General features: G+C 46.1%; 1 protein-coding gene across 2 annotated transcripts in view; it reads left to right on the top strand.

Moving 5' to 3' along the window:
• The window catches only part of LOC119457465 (serine/threonine-protein kinase PAK mbt), a 74,291-nt gene that overhangs the window by 41,850 nt on the left and 13,115 nt on the right, over window positions 1-19,326 (top strand). For both annotated transcript variants that reach the window (XM_037719032.2, XM_037719031.2), the window contains 6 exons: window positions 4,860-5,243; window positions 6,284-6,391; window positions 10,962-11,150; window positions 11,939-12,072; window positions 12,277-12,403; window positions 17,419-17,679. In XM_037719032.2, the coding sequence (XP_037574960.1) occupies window positions 4,860-5,243; window positions 6,284-6,391; window positions 10,962-11,150; window positions 11,939-12,072; window positions 12,277-12,403; window positions 17,419-17,679 (1,203 nt within the window). The remainder of the gene's footprint in view (window positions 1-4,859; window positions 5,244-6,283; window positions 6,392-10,961; window positions 11,151-11,938; window positions 12,073-12,276; window positions 12,404-17,418; window positions 17,680-19,326) is intronic.

Here is a 19,326-nt window from a genome sequence, read left to right as displayed (position 1 = left end):
AATGCCCGACACGCCAGTTGCGTCGTGTCGTTGGAGTATAGACGCTGGTTGTTCGCCACTGTGACGTCACAGAACCTGACGCGCCCATTAGGTCGGAGTATAATTGCGACTTGAGGGGAGCGTTCACCATTTCGGTTGACTACCAAACTTCCAGGCAGCCACAGAGTGACCGGTATTTCGTCTCCTGCAACTGCACTATAAGCGATACGCGTGAACATAGAGTGCTATGGGAAAATTAACGAGTCTGAAAAGACCATATTATATCCGGTCCTGCACTATAAGCGGTTACGTTATAAGTGGTCTATACTTACATTAGCTCTGTGCCACCAGGTGGCTGCACCCTGCAGGCCACTCATGTTTGCACATCTGCCCATCCGTCAAAACGCCCAGTTTTCTTGCGGTCACCGGAATACCGTGCACACTAAAACTCTCTATTGTGGTACTAGTAATCCTCCGGCATGAAGTAAGTGCTGCAAACATCGCACGATCGGGTACCGACAGCCCGATGCGCTGCAGCCACTTCGCTTGCCTATGGCCTTTCAGAGGGACATGATGTTGTACCTTGACATGTCGTCATTCACTAGATTTGCAGCCCACAACGCAACAAGGGCATTTCATGGGCCTCGCAAAAAGAAACCTCGAGACCAACGCTGACCACGCAGCTTGCATCAACCTGGAGCACGTCGTAACACAAGCAGGCACTTGCTGTGTGCCTGAAATGCTTGACCGTAGTGAGAAATTGTCATTGTGTAATGTCTTTCTGTTGCTTCTTGTTTTATAGAATATAATTAACCAACATTCCAATTATGAAAAGCATTTCTTCACAATAAAGCTGGAAAAATTATCAATGACGCAGTGTAAGCAGCCAATTGGATAGCTCGCCCAACTGACGTCACACACGGCCGCTACGTAGTTGGTTACAGGGTGGCAGAAAACTCAGGGAAGTGGCGCCGCTGCGATAGGTAGCAATGCACATTTTTACAACCTTGTAATAAATTACACACTTTACGTGGAGGGCTTAAATGTGTCACTTAATGATCAGAAGTACCTACCCTAATGACTCGGTATGTTTGTGCAAAATTGTCAAAATCATTTCATGGTCCCTTTAAGTAACTTTGACACATTTATTGATAGTTCATCATAATTTGTGACTGAAGAGAATATGGCCATCTTTTCAAATAAAAGAAAAATCAGTTGAAAGGCAATACGGAATTTTTTTTTTCCCATCACAAAAACAAAAGAACAATGCACACAATGCTGCATCACAGAAAGGCACTAACACAACACTGTTTTATGTGTGCATTACTTTTGATCATTTCCTTTTGTGGGCTGTGCTTAGTCATGCCTCACTTAGATCGCAATTGTTTCTGTCAGATACTAGTAATAAACACAATCATTTTATTCTGTCTCAAATTCAATTAATCTAAATGTAACGCCTGAAGTACATTTGTCACTAATGTGCAATGAATTTATTCAGTGGATCATTTATGTGGAAACAGCCTAACTATCTATTATTTTTGCTGTACTCCATGTTAGGAACTTTAGCAATGTGGCAAAATAACAAGAGCCTCATTTGAATTGCCCTTGAAGAGCAATAACTATATAATTATTATTTCTCACTTTTAAGAAGTGACTACAGGTATCTGTTTTATCTGCCTCGCACCCAAAGAAATTCAAAGTTGAAAATGCAAAGCAGTGCTTTTTTACTCACCGGTGCTCATGCCCACAGGCTGCAAGGTTAATCCGCTTTCGTGGGTAGTCACCAAGCAGACTGTGCTCGGTTCCAGTGATGAATTCTTGCACTAACTAGAACCTTTTTTTCAAGCAACACGTCATTACCCGGCCAGACGCAGCAGATCGCTAACGATTGAAGCAGTGTAGTCGTTATGGTAGTGAAACGCGGCAGCTGATAGAATTCACCATCTTTAAACGCGTTCACTTGGTGGCAGCTATCGAAAGTTGGATGCATAAGCTGACTGAAATAGTATTGTTATAATAGATAACAATACTAGAATTACCGTGTAAACCCGTATACAGTAAAAGACCGTTAAATCACAACACGTTCATTTGAAATTTTGGATAATTCGAAGTAGCCGCCGCAGTCTAACAATGTATTGAAAGCAATATGTAATGCATCTGGCTAATTCACACTGAAATCCGCATCACCACTGATAATTTGAACTCTGCGCCATCATGGATGGGGAGAGCGCTAGTGTGCGGGAGCATTTAGGCCATGCAGCTGTCGCCGCGCGGGCCACACAGCTTTGCGGCGGCGTGCGTTCTGAAAGCATGGATGTAGTCCGACGTAGGGTGAGCTTGCGTGCATGCACACGTCATGCACACGTCATGTTGGCAAGGACAAGTGTTTATAGTTTGACGCACTGGCGCAGTCAACTTAACCAGATGCAATCCTACGTGTCCGATGTCGAGATGGCTCTTGCTCCATCCGCGTATTGGTCGTGCGACTGTGCCGACCCACAATGCATTGAGCGAAGAAAAAAGGCACCCACGCTGCTTTGCCGATAATCGCAAACAGCTGTTCAAAGCGGCGCCCCGGTTGAGGATCATTCTGCACATGCGCCGAAGATAGCAGCCGTAGGCGCGCACGTCGAAGTATAGAGGGGATGGCATTTCAGCTGGTGTAGGGTGACTGGCCACAAGCGACGCTCGTGTTTATAGTCCCACGTTTTCAGCGTGCAGGCGAGCGTCGTTTGTGGCCAGTCACGCTACGCCGCTTGCACTGCGCCAGCCGAAATGCCATCCCCTCTATACTTCAGCTGCTATCTTCGGAGCATGTGCAGAAGGATCCCCAACCCACGCGCCGCTTTGAACAGCTGTCTGCGATCATCGTCAAAGCGGCGTGGGCGCCTTTTTAAATGCGAAGCATTTCTTAGCAAACATATGCCACTTTGACAGTATCTATCTAACTATCTAGCCGCCTACGTCTTGGTGCTCTCATGGTCGTTTCGTTAACTTGGTAGGTACCAAAGTTGGTGTAGTATGACAAGAGTGTATGACGAACATAAATGATAAGTCATGACATGAATGTCATCACATGCATCGGCACGCACGCAATTCTAGCCACCATACCCATGCCGGCAAACGCTCGCTTCCCGATAACTGCAGAAAACGAAACTTCAAGGAGCGGGCTAATCTGTGCCGAGCCAGCTGTACCGGGGGCGGGCTCGCACGGAGACAGTCGAACATGAGGGAGCTGCGCGGGAGTTGAGAGAGAGGGCGAGGGGAGCCACCGAAGCACGGCCACCGAAGCGGCGAAGTTGCCGAGGCCAAATCCGCTTTCCTGCCGCCCTCCTCCCTCACCTTCGACGGTCTTTGCGCGCGCGCGTCCGTCGCCATGTCGGCGCCGTCCGCTCCCTGAAGTTTCGTTTTCTGCCGTTATCGGGAACCGAGCGTTGGCCGGCGTGGGCGCAACTCGCTATGTGCTTGCGCGCTGCGAAATTTCACGACTCGCACCCTTCGTTCATCTTGCTATGGTGCTCGAATACTTCAAAAATACGTCCTTCGTTAATTCAAACTTTTAATTCGAACAAATTTTCGGGCCCCTTTGAGTTCGAATTATCGAGATTCGACTTATTTTAATTTCGCCGTTTTTATTGTTTTTGCTATCGCTTACAAGTTAGACAGCGGTATATGCGAAGTTACACGTTCATCTGCCCGCCCGCTCATCCATCCACCGTTCCCGTTCGTGCAACTGCATGCAACCGAGACATGACACTTTGGCACCCGCCATGTAAATCCAAAGCTAGTCTTTGACAGGTTGCTGTAAGCTGCAAAAAAAAAAAAAAAAGGACCGATGTGCATCTGCAAACGGCATCGGAACAATAGGCGGCCAAAGATGGTGGCCGTGAGCAACCTCATTGCCATCCTGTACACTCGCTATCATTTGCGAGGAGGTTTGTTGGCTTCCCGAGGATCGCACGACTGCTGCGGATAGATCTGCGTCGATTTGGCACCAAATTGTAACGTTAGTCTCCGACGTTTGATGAAGCAGCGCTGATTAGGCGGTGAGACTATGACAAAAATACACGGCACGCTGTCGCGGACTGCTTGCCACTAATATGTTCGTATGGGTCAGTGCTTGGCCCCGAAATCGTGCATATGGGTGGGTTTGATCACCACATATCTAATTCGATCCACGTGCCTTCCAACGACTAATAAAACCCAATCTTCGCACATGCTTTTTCACTTTCTGAAACGCACGCGGCTTTTCTTGCTGTTCCCTCTGTCTGCATCACATTATCATTTCCATTGGTCCTGTTGACTTGGACAAACTTTGTACCAACTGGTTTGTCAACGTTGGCGGCCAACGTGGTGCCGTTCTGCGAATTGCGGCGATCAGGCACTGTGTGTGCGATCCCCGTATAGAGCCGATGTCAGGAAGCGCGTGCATTAGGGCAAAAGTGGTCGCAGGGGCTAAGTGTCCGCCAGTGCGTCAGCAAGGGCAGCGGCCCGTCTGTGGCGCTCCTTGCCCGTCTATGATGCTCCTTTTGCACTGAAAACAACAAAGTGAGGCACTCGCTTTTGCGGCGTCAAGCAAGAGGAGCGGCGCAAACGACATGTGGCACTATGCGAATCTCTAAACTGAACATACTGAATATTTTAAAAATTGAATTGTAGATATTAGATTTGCAAGTCGAATTATTCAAATGCGTTATTTGATTCGGTGATATTTGAGCATTCGCACATTCCTATTCTTATTGACATTCTCCACTACAGGCTTCTGCCACTGATTGCTTTGTACAAGTTGTTATTGACAGCTCCTTCCACCTTTTTTTAAAAATAAATGAAATGCTCTCGTGTTGTATAGCACCTAATGGACTTTCATGCTGTATTTACAGCATCCTGGTGGCTACTCCAACCCCCCGTACCAGCATCCGGCCTCCCAGCTGCCTCCCTCCCAACTGCAGCAGCAGCAGCAGCAGAGGGTCTCTCCACAGAACATGAACTATGGCCCACAGGCTGGTCACCTGCCGCCGGACGGCTACCGTCCCGGGCCTCAGAGCGGTCCCCACCAGTACGGACCGCCCAAGTCTCACCCGGGTCACAGCCATTCGCCTGGGCCAGGGCCCATTGCCAAGGAATTGCCAGCCACCCCGCCAAAGCCCAAAGTGCCAAATGACCTCCACCATCACCATCATCATTACCAGCCTACGGGACCCCAACAGCCACCAGTGCAGCAGCAGCCACCTGCTGGAGGACAGACCATGGTGGATGGTGGTCGGGTGAGTGTCATTTGCAGTGTGCCTTCTTGCTTTCATTTGTCTGATTTAGTGAGAATCTTAATTTTAACACATTGTGCTCATCATCAGCTTATACTATATTACGTCCACTGCAGAGTGAAGGCCTCTCTTGGTGAGCTTAATTACCCCTGTCATGCATCAGCTGGCTCCACCCTATGTTTGCAAAATTATCACTCTTATCAAAGCACCTAATTCTTTATCATCCTCGACTGCACTTCCCTTCCCTCGTCACCTATTCTGTTACTCTAATAAAGCAGCGATTATTGGCCCTATGCATTACATTACCTGCCCAACTCTTATTGATTTTTCTTATTCTTTACGAGACTTATCAGCTACTCCCTTAGCTTTCTGATCCACACTGCTGACCCTGCATCGTATTGCAACACCTATTTTTTTTTTTTTTTTTGTTCCATCACTGGTTGTGCTGTCCTTAGCTTCTTATCAAGTGGTGGCAGGGAGCAGAGGTAGAGCATTGGGTACCTGTGACCAAGGACCCCAGTTTGCATCCACATCCAAGCAACTACATTTCTCAGGCATACATCTTTATCCTTCAAGTTATGGTGCTCAACACTTGTAGATATATGTAATTTCATGTGCTTACTTCGAATATGGGGCAATCTTGTTTATCTCAATTCACTCTAATTTTATATAATTGCTTCCCATAATTATCTCTAAACCTTTGTGGAAAATCACTTCCTGAAATTTTGCTAAACAGCAGTGAGGTTAGTCTTACTGGATATTTTTAAATCATGCAGAAGCCATTGATACCCTGTTAGGAGAAATCTGAGGAAGCTCTCCTCTTAATTGTCGCGTGAGGAGGGTGTGCCAGTGCGATGCCATGTGTGTGTTAAATGTGTTAGGACACGTGCTGGCAATAATGATGTCTCTGGACGAATTCAAGCTAGTTAAGTGTCCAGAACAGCTATCACCGTAAAATATGCAGCACATTTTGTCAGTGAGAGCAACCAACGACTGCTGCTGTGTTCCTTGATTTGGGGCTCCTTTTCCTTCACCACCACCAGGATGGAATGGGCAAAGGTCAAGCAGCAATGGACCATGCACCACCACCAGTGGCAGGCAAGCCCCAGTCAAACCATCCACCAGAGCACCAAAGGCTGTCGCACGAGCAGGTCTGTCTGCTTGGCACGCTGTTCACAGCTCCATTGTGAGCTAATTTTTGTTAGTCTCCACACAATTATAGCACTAAATTTTCATGTGTGTACCATCGCCGACCGATAATTCGGACTTGATGGGGACCGCCAACAGGTTCGAATAATCAGGAGTCCGAAATACCAAGTCCGGCCAAATGTTTCGGAGATACCTTTAATTTAGCGTGACTATAGCGCAAGACACATCAGTGTCTAGGAGCGATGGCATTTCTGGCTTCGTGCCAAGCACGCTGTCTTATCACTGTGCAGAAATGCTGTCACAATAAATGTTGCAAAAGTGAAAGTACTGTATCTTTCAAAAGTGATGTTCGTAAATGTGGCACAAGTGTGCAATGTGTGTTGCTGCGCGTACAGTGCTCACGGATTGAAATGCGACAATTTAGGCCTTACCAATGCGCTTGCTTTTGTTTCCACCGTTGGTACTTTGTGACATCGGCGTAATCTCAACTCGTACGCTTAGATCAGAGTCCGTGTCACCTTTAGTTATCAAATTCAAAGCGACTACTGACATGGTAATCTCGAGTAATTGCACATAAGGAGTGTTCTACCCAAAATTTGCCTGTCGCGTTTCAATCCGTGAGCACTGTACATACGCTTGCCCTTGCCTAGGCATTCCTTGGCCGTAATTTTCTAGCAATGCCTTTTATGCCTTTCCTTTTCACGCTTTTCGCGCTACGTCACTGATCAAAACAATGCTCTGCACGTGTTACCAACGGGATCAGCCGGCCATGAACAGTGGATGATAAGAGTGGCATTGAATCGAGTGGAAGGTGCTGCTACAAAATTGCGGCCTGTATTTCAACCATTGTCATGTTGTCGCTACAGATAGACGAAAGTGCAGTCATTGCATGCACCGAATTCTCATCGGCAACTGTTAGATCGACTAGGCTTCATTAGTTTCGGTATCACGGAGCACTAGCGACACGGCCGACGAACATGCCGACAGCGTCTCAAAATGAAAATTTCTGCTCGATTCGGTGGCCAAAGTATTAGCACACGGTCATGCAGTTGGAGTCCAAATTATTGCATGATGCGCTGTAAACTGTCTAAAATTTTGATTGTCCTTATACGTTATAGGCCTAGTAGCAGTGCTTGCGGGGCTGACCAAATAATCAAGCATGTCCGAATTATTGATGTCCAAATAATCTGTCGTTGACTGTATGTGTGTTTATTATGTGTATTTGTGTGTTTGCATACGTGTGTTTGTGGTGGGCCAGTATTCAGGCTCATATTTGTGCACGTGGGTGTGCATTCTTGTGTGTTTAAATGCGCTCATTCGTGTGCATGTGTACATGCATGTGTGAAATTACCAGCTCAAGAGGGAGCTTTAGCTTGGGGCCTCCTATCTAAATACTCGGGAAAGGAGAAATTGTTTTTCTCGGCAACCACTGCACCAGATTTGGTGAGGTTTGTTGCATTTTAAAGAAAATGTCAAAATCTAGCGACTGTTGGATGCGAATTTTTGATTTAGGTCGTCAATACTTCAATAAAAATTGACAAATATTGCAAATTTTCAGAAAGTGGAACTATCAGCTTTACAACAGGTCTCAGGCGGTTGACTGGAGGCGACTTCAAACCAGAACTAACACGAACCCGGTCCATCTTAACCGCATGTTTCCGGATTTATACCCTGAGGCCAAATGTAAGTTATGTAATGATAGAGGAGCCACCCTAGAGCACATACTCTGGGATTGGGAAATAGTTCAGAGGAGAATTGCAGTGCCCCCGGATGAACTAAGGGCGCGGTGGAGAACCGCACTGACTAGCTCTGATCTTCAGGACCAACTTTGGGCCATCTAGCAAGCCCGGGAAGCTACCGAGAGACAGGGTCTCTCTGCTGCTCCCGGCGCGGCCTAGACCCAGGCCATCAATTTGCAGGATATTTATTAAAGTGGTCTCACTCACTCACACAACTCTGTAACACGTCAATGAGAAAATGATATCACAGTTCTGTAAATTGTACCTAATAGTACAGTCGAATCCCCCTACAACGAATGCTGCTACAACGAAATTTCCGCCACAACGAAGATTTTCCGATTCCCCGTCAGCTGCCCATAGGAAATAATACAAAATGTCCCTTCATAACGAAGGCGTTTGATTCGGTATTTCCGCTTCAACGAACTTTTCGAGAACGAAACTGGGACTGAATTGAAATTGGAACTGCCGAGTAGCCAAATTAGAAGGCCCTTCCAAAGCTGTGACGATCGTATGTCCGCTTGAACGAGGTTTTCGCGAATGAAATCAAATTCAAAGTACCGGTTTAAAGCCACTGCAATCCATAGCCACGCGTGATCACCACGCGCCTGCGTGAGAATGCAAGGGATCACCACAATCGCTGCCGTTTTCTGTGGTGTGTGTCCGGTCGAAATGGCTACGCCAACGAAGAAGCGTAAATTTCTCTCTCTCGAAGAGAAGGCACATACGATCGCCGAGGCAGAAAGCAGAAGGAAAAATCGGGCAGTTTCGCCCGCGAGGCGCAGCATCGGTTGCGATAGCAGATTATAGACAGCTATACGAACTAAAGATAGTAGTTTTATTGGCCGTATAAACTTCTAAACATTCGCTAACAAAATTACCGGGCACGGTGTCAAACGCGCACAGATAAACATGAACAGATCTCGCTCGATGACCGCGGAAACTCCGTGTCAACACGCTGGAGTGAGACGCGGCAATAACAGCGAATGAATTGACCTCCGTGCGGTCTCTCGCTTCACCGTGAACTAAACGTCGAAAGCACAGTGCACACGACTCTACCAGCACTAGTTGCACTTTGCCCCCATCGCAGATCGCCTTGAAGATGAGGCCCGCGCGGGCGCTTCGTGCACGTCGCAAATTGCTTTCAAGGTAGCGGCCGCCCCGCAGCCGCTGTTGTCAACAAGATGCTAACGTCTCGTCGTCTGGGGAAAATGACTATCCGCTAGACACACCGACTCCGGCGACTCCTTTGAAAGTAATGGATCATTTTCGCCTCATCAAAAAAGTTATCAGAACCCACGACAATTGCGATGGCTCTTTTAACGGACTCTGAGACTCGCGTAAAGCCTTTGCTTGCCGTGAAGCGTAGGAAATCCAGGCTGACCGACTTCGGGAAATAAAACTTCCGGTAAGCGCAAGCTTGCCAAGCTTGCCGACTTTGTCATAAATATACAGTGAAATTGTGATAATTCAATCCGCTTCATTTGGACGGTGCATGTGCCGCAAAATGAGTGTTTCGCGATCGGCCGGGCACGCGCGTTGGGTTAGGCGTCGGCCGCAATGTACGAAAAATGCTGTAACGGTGGCGCGAAATGCATTCTCTCGTGGAGTTGGCACTTTATCGACTGCCTTTCGGTACGTCTCAACCTTTGCCCCCTGCCATCGCGAAGATTTCCCGGGCGATGGTTTCGGTTTCGTTTGTGGCTTTGCCGTTTGGCGTACGTATATACATACCAATTTCGCGTCAACGAAGTTCCGCCACAACGAACTTTTTCGTGTGTCCCGTGGATTTCGTTGTAGCGGGACTCGACTGTATATCTAAAGCGGACAAAATTTATATGCTTACGTGGCTCTCAATTAGACCACAAATTTGCGAGTAGAACTTTTGCAATACCTTTGTAAACAACGTAACAAATTCACGTACGATATAAATTGACATGTCGAAATTGTCCGCTTTGATGCTCTAATGGAGAGCAGTTCACAGAACTGCCATATCTGTTCTAGGTGTAGAACTACAAGTTTGTAAACTTCGTGCTTCTATTTTTTTCATACTTACGAATTTTTGAAAATATAATTAAAACATTCAGGCCCTAAATCAAAATTCCGCTTCTAACAGTCACTAGAATTCAACTTTCTCAAATGCAACCATTAAAATCGGCCCAGTAGATATCTCAGAAAAGCATTTCTCCATTTTACTGCTATTTGAATAGTTGACATCGGAGTTGGGGCCCGAGCTAAAGCGTCCTCTTAAAGAAACTCCTCATATTCAGAACTTTGGTCTGGTTATAACTCTCTATCCTTTTCACGTTGCCAATTCTCATGCATTGTTTTGTGGGGAGCTCTGTTTGTATGTTGACTCAGTAATACACCTCACCAAATTTTGTCTGAAATTCTTGTTATTAACAGTTCATGACAACAATCTTTGTGGTTCCTAGGAATTTGTTACGATCTGTTTTTATACCAAATATACCATTAGCCTTCTGTGATCGGTCAAAATAGATTGGGCCCAGCCCATATGGGCAAGCACTGCGCCCATTTGGGCCGAGACCGAGCCATTCTGATGTATCACTGAGGGCTAATGGCGGATTTGGAATAAAAACGGATTGGAATAGTTTTATGTTATCCCTGCCAAGTACAGTACAATGTGCATACTGCCTCTAGAAGAGGAAAGAGTTTGAAAGTGAGGTGATAATTTGTTTCAAACATGGTAGTGCCTCTGTGAAGCCACCATGTGGCGGTGCTGCCTGGGCTGTTCAAGCATACTTATTTTTACCACTACTGCACATTCACTTCAGAATAGGAATTCTAAAGTGGTGCTGTACTGCATTGCTCGCAGTTCCGAGCAGCGCTGCAGATGGTGGTGAGTTCAGGTGATCCCCGGGATAACTTGGACAACTTTGTGAAGATTGGTGAAGGCTCGACCGGCATCGTGTGCATAGCTACCGAGAAGCCCAGCGGCCGCCAAGTTGCTGTCAAGAAGATGGACCTTCGCAAGCAGCAGCGCCGGGAGCTTCTGTTTAACGAGGTCAGCACTGGTGACAATGTACATTCTTCAATTTTGCCAATGTGTGTAGATATAGAGAAAGACGTCAGTGTGAGCCTAGTGAAAATGCCTGACATGCTACTGTACATGATTAAGGTGAAAGATGAAATAAAAATAAATAGAAAAGGAGAAAGTAATGAGAGAAAAAACAAATTTATTAAATTGCAAAAAAAAAATGGCAAGAGCACTCATTTGTAAAGAAAAGAAAAAAAAAGAAAACAAATAAGAAAGAAACACTTGTATGAAAACTTTAAGCTAACAGTGTCTGTGTTGAGGCAAAGCAGAAGCTGCGTTCCCCCAGTGTCTGAGAAAACCTTGCAGTTCAAGGCATGCATCTCGACAGAAGTTCAATACGGTCAGTTATTTCCTTAATTTTTCGATGGGTTTGGAATTTAAAAACACCCATGTACACTGCATTGGGTGCATGGTAAAGAACCCCTGGTGGACGAAATTAATCTGGAGTCCATCACTGTGGCGTACTTCATAATCATATCGTGGTTTGAGCACCTAGAACCTCAGCATTTGATTATTTCCTTAATTTGTGTAACATTCTCATGTGCGTATTATGTGGTCCAAATTCTCACGATCGTTGCATGTGCAAACCTGTGTAGTTATTAGGCATAGCAAGTTTTGCTGCAGATGTCTATGCTCTTCCTTCAGCATGGTAGGCTCTGTCACTGCGTAAATATGCCAAATTAGGGCACTTGTCTTCAAGAAAACTTCATTACAGTATGGCCTTGTTGCAACCCCTTTTCACGATGTCTGCACAGGTGGTGATCATGCGGGACTACCATCACCCAAACATAGTTGAGATGTACGACAGCTTCCTGGTGGGCGACGAGCTATGGGTCGTCATGGAGTTCCTCGAAGGTGGAGCCCTCACCGACATTGTCACACATGCCAGGTCAGTGCTGCAAAGAGGGCCTGTGAGTAAGATGAGCAGATTTCTAAGTTTTTTCAGTAAGGATGTCTGGGGCGCGATATTCTTTTGGTTGCACGATTCGGTATACTGTAGGTATACGGTAGATGCATGTCTGTTATATTATGCTTGTGTTGCATAGCTCTGGGTTCTTATTCGTTTTTTTTTTTTTTTCATTATTTTGTGCAGAATGGATGAAGAGCAGATTGCAACAGTCTGCAAACAGTGCCTGAAGGCCTTGGCATTCCTCCACTCCCAAGGCGTCATTCACAGAGACATCAAGTCGGACTCCATACTGCTGGCCAGCGATGGCAGGGTGCGTTAGCAGATCTTGCCCGGCTTTGTTCAGACATTTTCTGTAATCATGCACAGTTGTGCATGCAAATGTGATTCAGCTCTCGCTTGCTCTGAAACTGGCTATTTTCAGTGAAAAAGATGGCAAATTGCATTGTGGCTTTTTCATTGCCACAACTGAGCCAGTGATTGCAGGCTGCATCAGTGACTTTGCTGGCATGTTTCTATGCGCATAACTTTGTTAGGTCATGAATGTGAGCTCATCCTTGTCTGTTTACAAAACATATTTGCCTCGAGATTATAATAAGAGTTAACAATGTCGCAGTTTCGCCCGAAAGGCAAAGCATCGATTGCGATAGCAAATTAGTAGACAGCTATACGAAGTAAGGATATTACTTTTATTGGCCATATAAACTTATGAACATTCGCTTACTAACTAAATTAACAAGCATGGTGTCATGTGCGCACAAGCAAACATTAACGCGTCTCGATCGATGACCGCGGAAACTGTCTAAACGCTTGAGTGACGAAGCGTGGCAGCAAAAGCGAGCGAATTGACCTTCGTGCTAGCACGCCTCTCGCTTCAACGTGAACGATAAGCGGCGAAAACACAGTGCACATAGACTCCCCGTTGCAGATCGTTTTCAAGATAGGGCCGAGGCGATCGTATCGCAGAAGTAGATCGCCGCAGAATACGTCCTGCTTCGGGCTGCTTCCGCGTTGCTTTGCTGGCGAAAATCATCTCCTGTTTGTGCCAGTCCCGCATGCAGGTTTCGGATTCTCCGAACTCCCGTGACATGGCCCGATTTCTGTCCGTATCCGCACGCATGATCACTTTCCTTTTAAATGCGGCATCACGATGAACTCGGCACTTCATGCTGATAGAGCAAATGCAGAAATCGGGAAGACGGATGGTAGACTAGCGCCTAAGCACACGTACTACAGCACATGGAGCAAGCTACGGCAGCTAGGCTCGAAGCGCGTACGATGCGGCCATTTTGAAATGCCGATGGCGACATGGTAACGCAGATTTAGGGTCGTACTCGATTCTAACGCGCACGCAATTTCTGGACCTGTTTTATCGGAAAAAAAGTGCGCGTTGGATTCGAGTAAATACGGTATACAGTTGATCCTGGATATTAAAACCCATACATATAGAATTGTTGCCAATACAGTAAAAACCCATTAATACGTTTTTCAAGGGGCTGTGGAAAACTTAACATTAAAGAGGCCCACAGGTTGCCACAGCAACGTCAGTAAAGCCCGGCCCACATTCAGCGTTTTTACAGTCGTCTCCTGCCGTTGCGTCTCTCGGCGTCGTCGTATCAACGGCGCTGGAGAGGTCACAACCGGAGCAAAAGGCTTCTCCGTCGCCTAGGCAACCGCCGTGCACCTGCTGAGCCAGCACGCTGCCTCCGCATTCCCTCCTTCCTTATTCCTTCTTTGTTCACTTGCTCTGCATCTCCTCCTCATCCTCGCCATCGTCATTGTTGCTCTCCCCTCGGCCGGCACTCTCGCTGCCTCAGCTTACCTGCAAGATTTTCCGGCAATCGCATTGTAACCGGTATTTTGTCTCACACGGCTGCACTATAAGCAGCATGTGTATACGTTAAGTTCTATGAGAAGATAGTAGGTGTCTGGATCTCTTCCTCTTAAATATGCATCATCCCGACCAGACGGCTTCTGTCATACTCTCGACTTCAACGTTGTATCTGTGAGCCATTAAGTCAAACAGCAACTGTTCTTGTCGGTGTCTGTTCGAGGGCCGTAATACTAACAGCGCTGCTATGCGCAGTGTGCCCTTCAGAATTTGCTAGCCTAAGATGGGGACGGGACGCAGGTGTTTCGTTGAAAACTGCAAAAACAGGTACTAGTCTTGCAGGGAGAAGGTGAGCATCTTCAAGGCTCCCAATGATCCTGAACATCTGCAAGCTTGGGCTGCGGCGATTCCTGGGGGCGGCCGTCAGCTCACATAGAGAGATGCACTTCGATGTCTGCGAGAAGCACTTCACGACCAGCATGATGAGATGTGATAAATACTACGGTGAGCTTAGAAGCGAGGTAATCCTTGACCACGCAAGAAAACCTGGACTGCGTCCAGAGGCTGTTCCCTGCATCTTTCTTCGTCTCCAGCATCTTCCTCGAAAAAGAAGCGGCCTCCCCGGGAAGCTTCATCAAATATCAGTCATGCTACCGTTAAAAGATCAAGAATGAGTGTATGCGACAAGCCAGGAACATCGACAGCGGTGAACGTCAGACATGTTGACACAGCGTGTGAAGCCCATGAGCTTGAGGAAAATCGGCTTTCTTTGCATTCATGCGACGACGTTCTTCCATGTGCTACTACCGGTAGCTCTGACCCGCTATGGACCTCAGAAAAGCAGTACAAAGCTACCGCCACTCCTCCGACAGACGTGCAGTCATGCGGTTCCTCGTATGAACAGTGCTTGCTTCACAAACTCATGAAAGAGAAGCCTGTCAGCTTGCCGGGGCTAGCATGGAATCGCCATGAATTAAGTATGGAAGGCGTTGGAAAGTATTTGTTTCGTGGAACTCGGGAAAACTTCAGCAACTTCACCAGCTATATTATGGTCAAGAGTTTAGAGCTAGAAATGTGTGGAGAGGGGTTGAAAGTAAGCCAATATGTTTTCGAGCGCGGAGGGAGCAGTAAGCTGTTCAAAGTTCACTCTAGCCTCCACGACGTCCCAGACATCACTGAATTGCTTGCCTTGTTTCATAAAAGCATTGTCTGCGGCAGGGGTCCTGCAAAGAGCAAGTTTCTTGGTATCCAATTAGAATGCGCCACAGTTGATGGACTCGGATTCTGGAGGCATAAAAATTGTTCCCTGCTTCTTGATGCTTCTGAAACTATACAGATCATGCAAATCCTTAGACAACACGCTGCGTGTTCACAAAGCGTGGAAAGAAAAAACGAGTGAAAGAGACATGCATACTACTTCCGGTGAGTTCCTTGAAGAGGACGAAGTTGGAAGCATTGCAAAGGCAGAGTAATGCCTCCCACTGCTCACAGTTAAGGCTCCAGAAGAGAAAGCAAGCACTCATCGATGAACTCCTGAAATATAAAGAGCAAATATAGAAGATAACGAAGTAGAAGATCTGCAAAAAAGCGGGGCTCCCCGAAACGCACCGCATGCTGTTAATGGAGTGCATAGCTGCCGCGAAAGCTACGTCAAAACAGGGAAGGCGTTACACGGACAACTGGCTGCTACTGTGTCTCCTGCATTCGTTCACCATCAAGCTACAGGTTTCTTTGGGAAAGCGACATACTGCCTTTGCCCTGCGTTAGAACTGTAAGGAAATACATTGCTACCGTAGGGATGAAATGTGGTTTCGATTTGGATTTCCTTGCGGCACTTAAAAAGAAATTGGATGTGAAATTTAACTTCCAAAGGCATGACATGCTTCTCTTCGACGAGGTGCAGGTGAGGGAAAGAAAATGTGTGGACTCGAAAACCCTAACCTACATCGGCCTCGTTGACTGCGGTGAGGGTAGGGGTGAAACATCTGCATTAGCCAACCACGGACTTGTGTTTATGTTTTGTCCGTTCGGAGAAAATTATGCATAACCTATCGGTGTATGTGCATCAAGGGGAGCGACAAAGGGAACTGTTGGGAGCCATTTGGTGCTCCAAGCGATAGTGATGTTAGAAAACGCAAGTGCAATTGTTGACGGCATTGTATGTGATGGCGCCAGCACCAACAGGAAAATGTGGACTGAACTTAGCGTCAGTGGGAAACTGGACACAGCCAAGCACTTCTTTGAGCACCCGATGTATGAAGACAAAGGTGTATGTATTTTCGGACGTGCCGTACCTCTTTAAGTGCATTAGAAATAGACTACAGTAGGGTCTCGACAATTCAAACTCGAGGGGACCCCGGGATTTTGTTTCAAATGTCAGACGTTCTCATATATATGACTTGGGGCAACATACTAACTTGTGTTAAAATGAAACATTCACATATATTCAATAATACAATCGAACCCATTTATAACGAACTCAATAGTTCCGTGAAAAGTGGTCGTTATATCAGTAGTTCGTTATAGATGGACTCACCCTTAAGAACGCTTAAAAACTAACTGCACGTAAGCTGGTGTCAGCAGTTGGAATTCGGCAGCACTTTGGTCCGAAAACCAGATTTTCAGTGTCATTTTCGGTCCCGGTGCATTCCTGCACCTAGATGCAAACTTCCGTTTGAAACGTCCATCTAAAGAACGAAAGGCAGCATCGTGTAGCTATTTCAAAGTGGCGCTCGGTTCCGATCAACTGTCATTTCAAAACTGCAAGCGCTGCCAGGATCTTTTATTCAAGCTTATTATATATTTTACTACTAGTGGGACCTGGCTGTATTCTGCACACGAGAACGAAGCATTCTAGTTGGGCGGAAGCGTAAATTTCGGAAAATACTGCGTCATGCCGCCTTTCTGCGAAGGTCTCTGACATCATGGTCTCGGCATTACAACTGCACGTCAGCCATGCATGAGCCGTAAAATTAACGTCGCTTCGGGCAAAAAAAAAAAAAAAATGTGATGTTCGAAAGGTAAAACGTCACCACGAACCATTATAAGCAATCGGCAACGCGTAAACCAAGCACCGCCGAACCGTGATCGCCTGATAATGGGTGTAGTAACCGCCGACCCTTTGCAACACTGCATGGCGGAAGCGTGTAGTGGAGCGTTCTTGTCGACTCATTGGGCCGCGTCCACAGGAATGCTTGAGTAGCTGTTGTTCCTTAATGGAAAGATAAGTGGTCGTTCGAAATAATTGAAACAGGCGTGTAATGCACATGGTGTCGCACGGACAATTGCGCAAAGATGAGTAACGCCGTCGTGGCAACTGATATCACATGGCCAGCGCAAGCCGAGCGCCGGTTCGGTTGTAATAGCTGCCTTTAATTGCAGGAAAGAGGTAAAAGTACAGGGTAAAGGCCTTCCAAAGTCATAGTCGATTGGCAGGCTATGGGAAACCATAGAACCATATGAGAGTCTACAATGCTGTGCACAATGTCCACCTACAGGTCAAGCTGTCAGACTTCGGCTTCTGTGCGCAAGTGTCCGTGGAACTTCCCAAGCGCAAGTCTCTTGTGGGTACACCATACTGGATGGCGCCAGAGGTGATCTCGCGGCTCCCATACGGTCCTGAGGTAGACATCTGGTCCCTGGGGATCATGTGCATCGAGATGGTGGATGGTGAGCCACCATTCTTCAATGAGCCGCCGCTGCAGGCCATGCGGCGCATCCGCGACATGCCGCCACCAAAGCTCAAGAACACGCACAAGGTAAGGGCATGTTTCATAACAATGCATTCTTTGTACCATGCTAGTGAGTCAGCCTATTGCATCATATGCAACAAGATAATCTTTTTCGCATGATGGTTGTTTAATTTTGACTCTTTCATTACTGCTAGAAATGGGCTCATTTTTGGAGCGTTTGTGTGTTCACACTTTCTTTCAACATGTAGTGGTCACAAAATGTACTGTGATACACAAAATTGTATGCATAAATTGGATGTATAGCAGTAATAATTGATCAAACAATTTCAAAGAAGCACCTCAAGGAACATGAGTGAAAATAATAATTTGCTATTTTTAGTATAAGTACTGAGCATAAAAAAATTTCAAATATACGAAATATGCACCTTGTTCCTGGCTCCCAGCATTTCTAATTTAGATCACGCGAGAAGATTATTACGAAGATTTGTTGGCATCAATACTAGCCATAGTGATGTACGATTAGGGTTGTTTGTTTTCGGGTAAAACTCGATTTTACCATATTTTTACACCCCGTACAGGTTTCAGGAGAATGGGGTTAAACCGGATTTCTCCCCGAATTCCAAAACCGCGTACTAACCTTTTTTTTTTTTTTTACGCTGCACGGAGTTTGCGGTGCACACGCGCTAGCTACCATGCCTCAAGACAACGAAACATGTAGAATTTCAGCGTAAATGTTTAAAAGCACATAGAAAAACTGTCGATCGGTTTCTATAAGCACAGTAATGAAAGAAGTAAGTATTGACACAACATGTATGACTTGTCATTCTTTTGCTTTAGGGCCCTAATGGGCACCCTAATTTACTATAATTCTGTTTTTTTACAAAACATTTCTGGTTCTTGTACCCAGAATGTGGATGCGTCATTACGTAATGATACACTGTCTTGCATCGTTCCTGCAATTGCTGTGGCTTCCACACGTAACCAGAGATAGGATAAATATCTGCACTACTTATGTTTATTTTTAGGGGTGTGCAAAAATCAAAATTTTCTAACATGAATCGAATACAAAATCGGCGCAAGATCGCCCCAGTATTCTTAGATTAGATTGAAACAAATGCTAAGAACCCTGTTTGCTCCCGCACAGCCAGCAATATATTCGATTTGATTTGAATATTCGTATCCACCGAATATTTGAATATCTATTTTTCAATTAAATATATAATATTCCATGATATTCAAACTTTTGGTATATTCACTCACCCCTACTTATTTTTGATAACCAACATCATCATACCTAGCATATCGCTACATAGTGTCAGGCTGGAGATGACCTCTCCCCCCTAGCGCAGGTCTCCTCCTCAACCTTTGCCGTGGCTGCACATGGCTGTTCATACGCGAGCCACGCGCCGTATCTTAGAGGTAATCTGCGGCAAGCGCAAAGCCTAAGCTTAGATAAAAGTTCGTGCCCTGATGCGCATTGTGTTCACTGTGTTCCCGTGCCTTTAGTTTTAACTAAGCGGTCGCGTAATCTCAAGTTTCCAAGACACGGTGCGAAGCATTCACTGATATTGTAACAGTGAGTGTTTGTGGTCATCGAGTGAGATCTGTTCATGTATGCCTGAGCGCGGGTGACAACGATAAAACTTAACACCTTACTTTGTGTGGTTGTCTTTTTGCTATTGCCATCAATGCTCTGAGCGCCTTTCTTGCGAA

The sequence above is a fragment of the Dermacentor silvarum genome, chromosome 7 (genome assembly GCF_013339745.2).
Source record: "Dermacentor silvarum isolate Dsil-2018 chromosome 7, BIME_Dsil_1.4, whole genome shotgun sequence".
Classification (NCBI taxonomy): Eukaryota; Metazoa; Arthropoda; class Arachnida; order Ixodida; family Ixodidae; genus Dermacentor; species Dermacentor silvarum.
The sequence above is the reverse complement of the archived record's forward strand: the minus strand, read 5'-3'. Positions and strand labels throughout refer to the sequence as shown.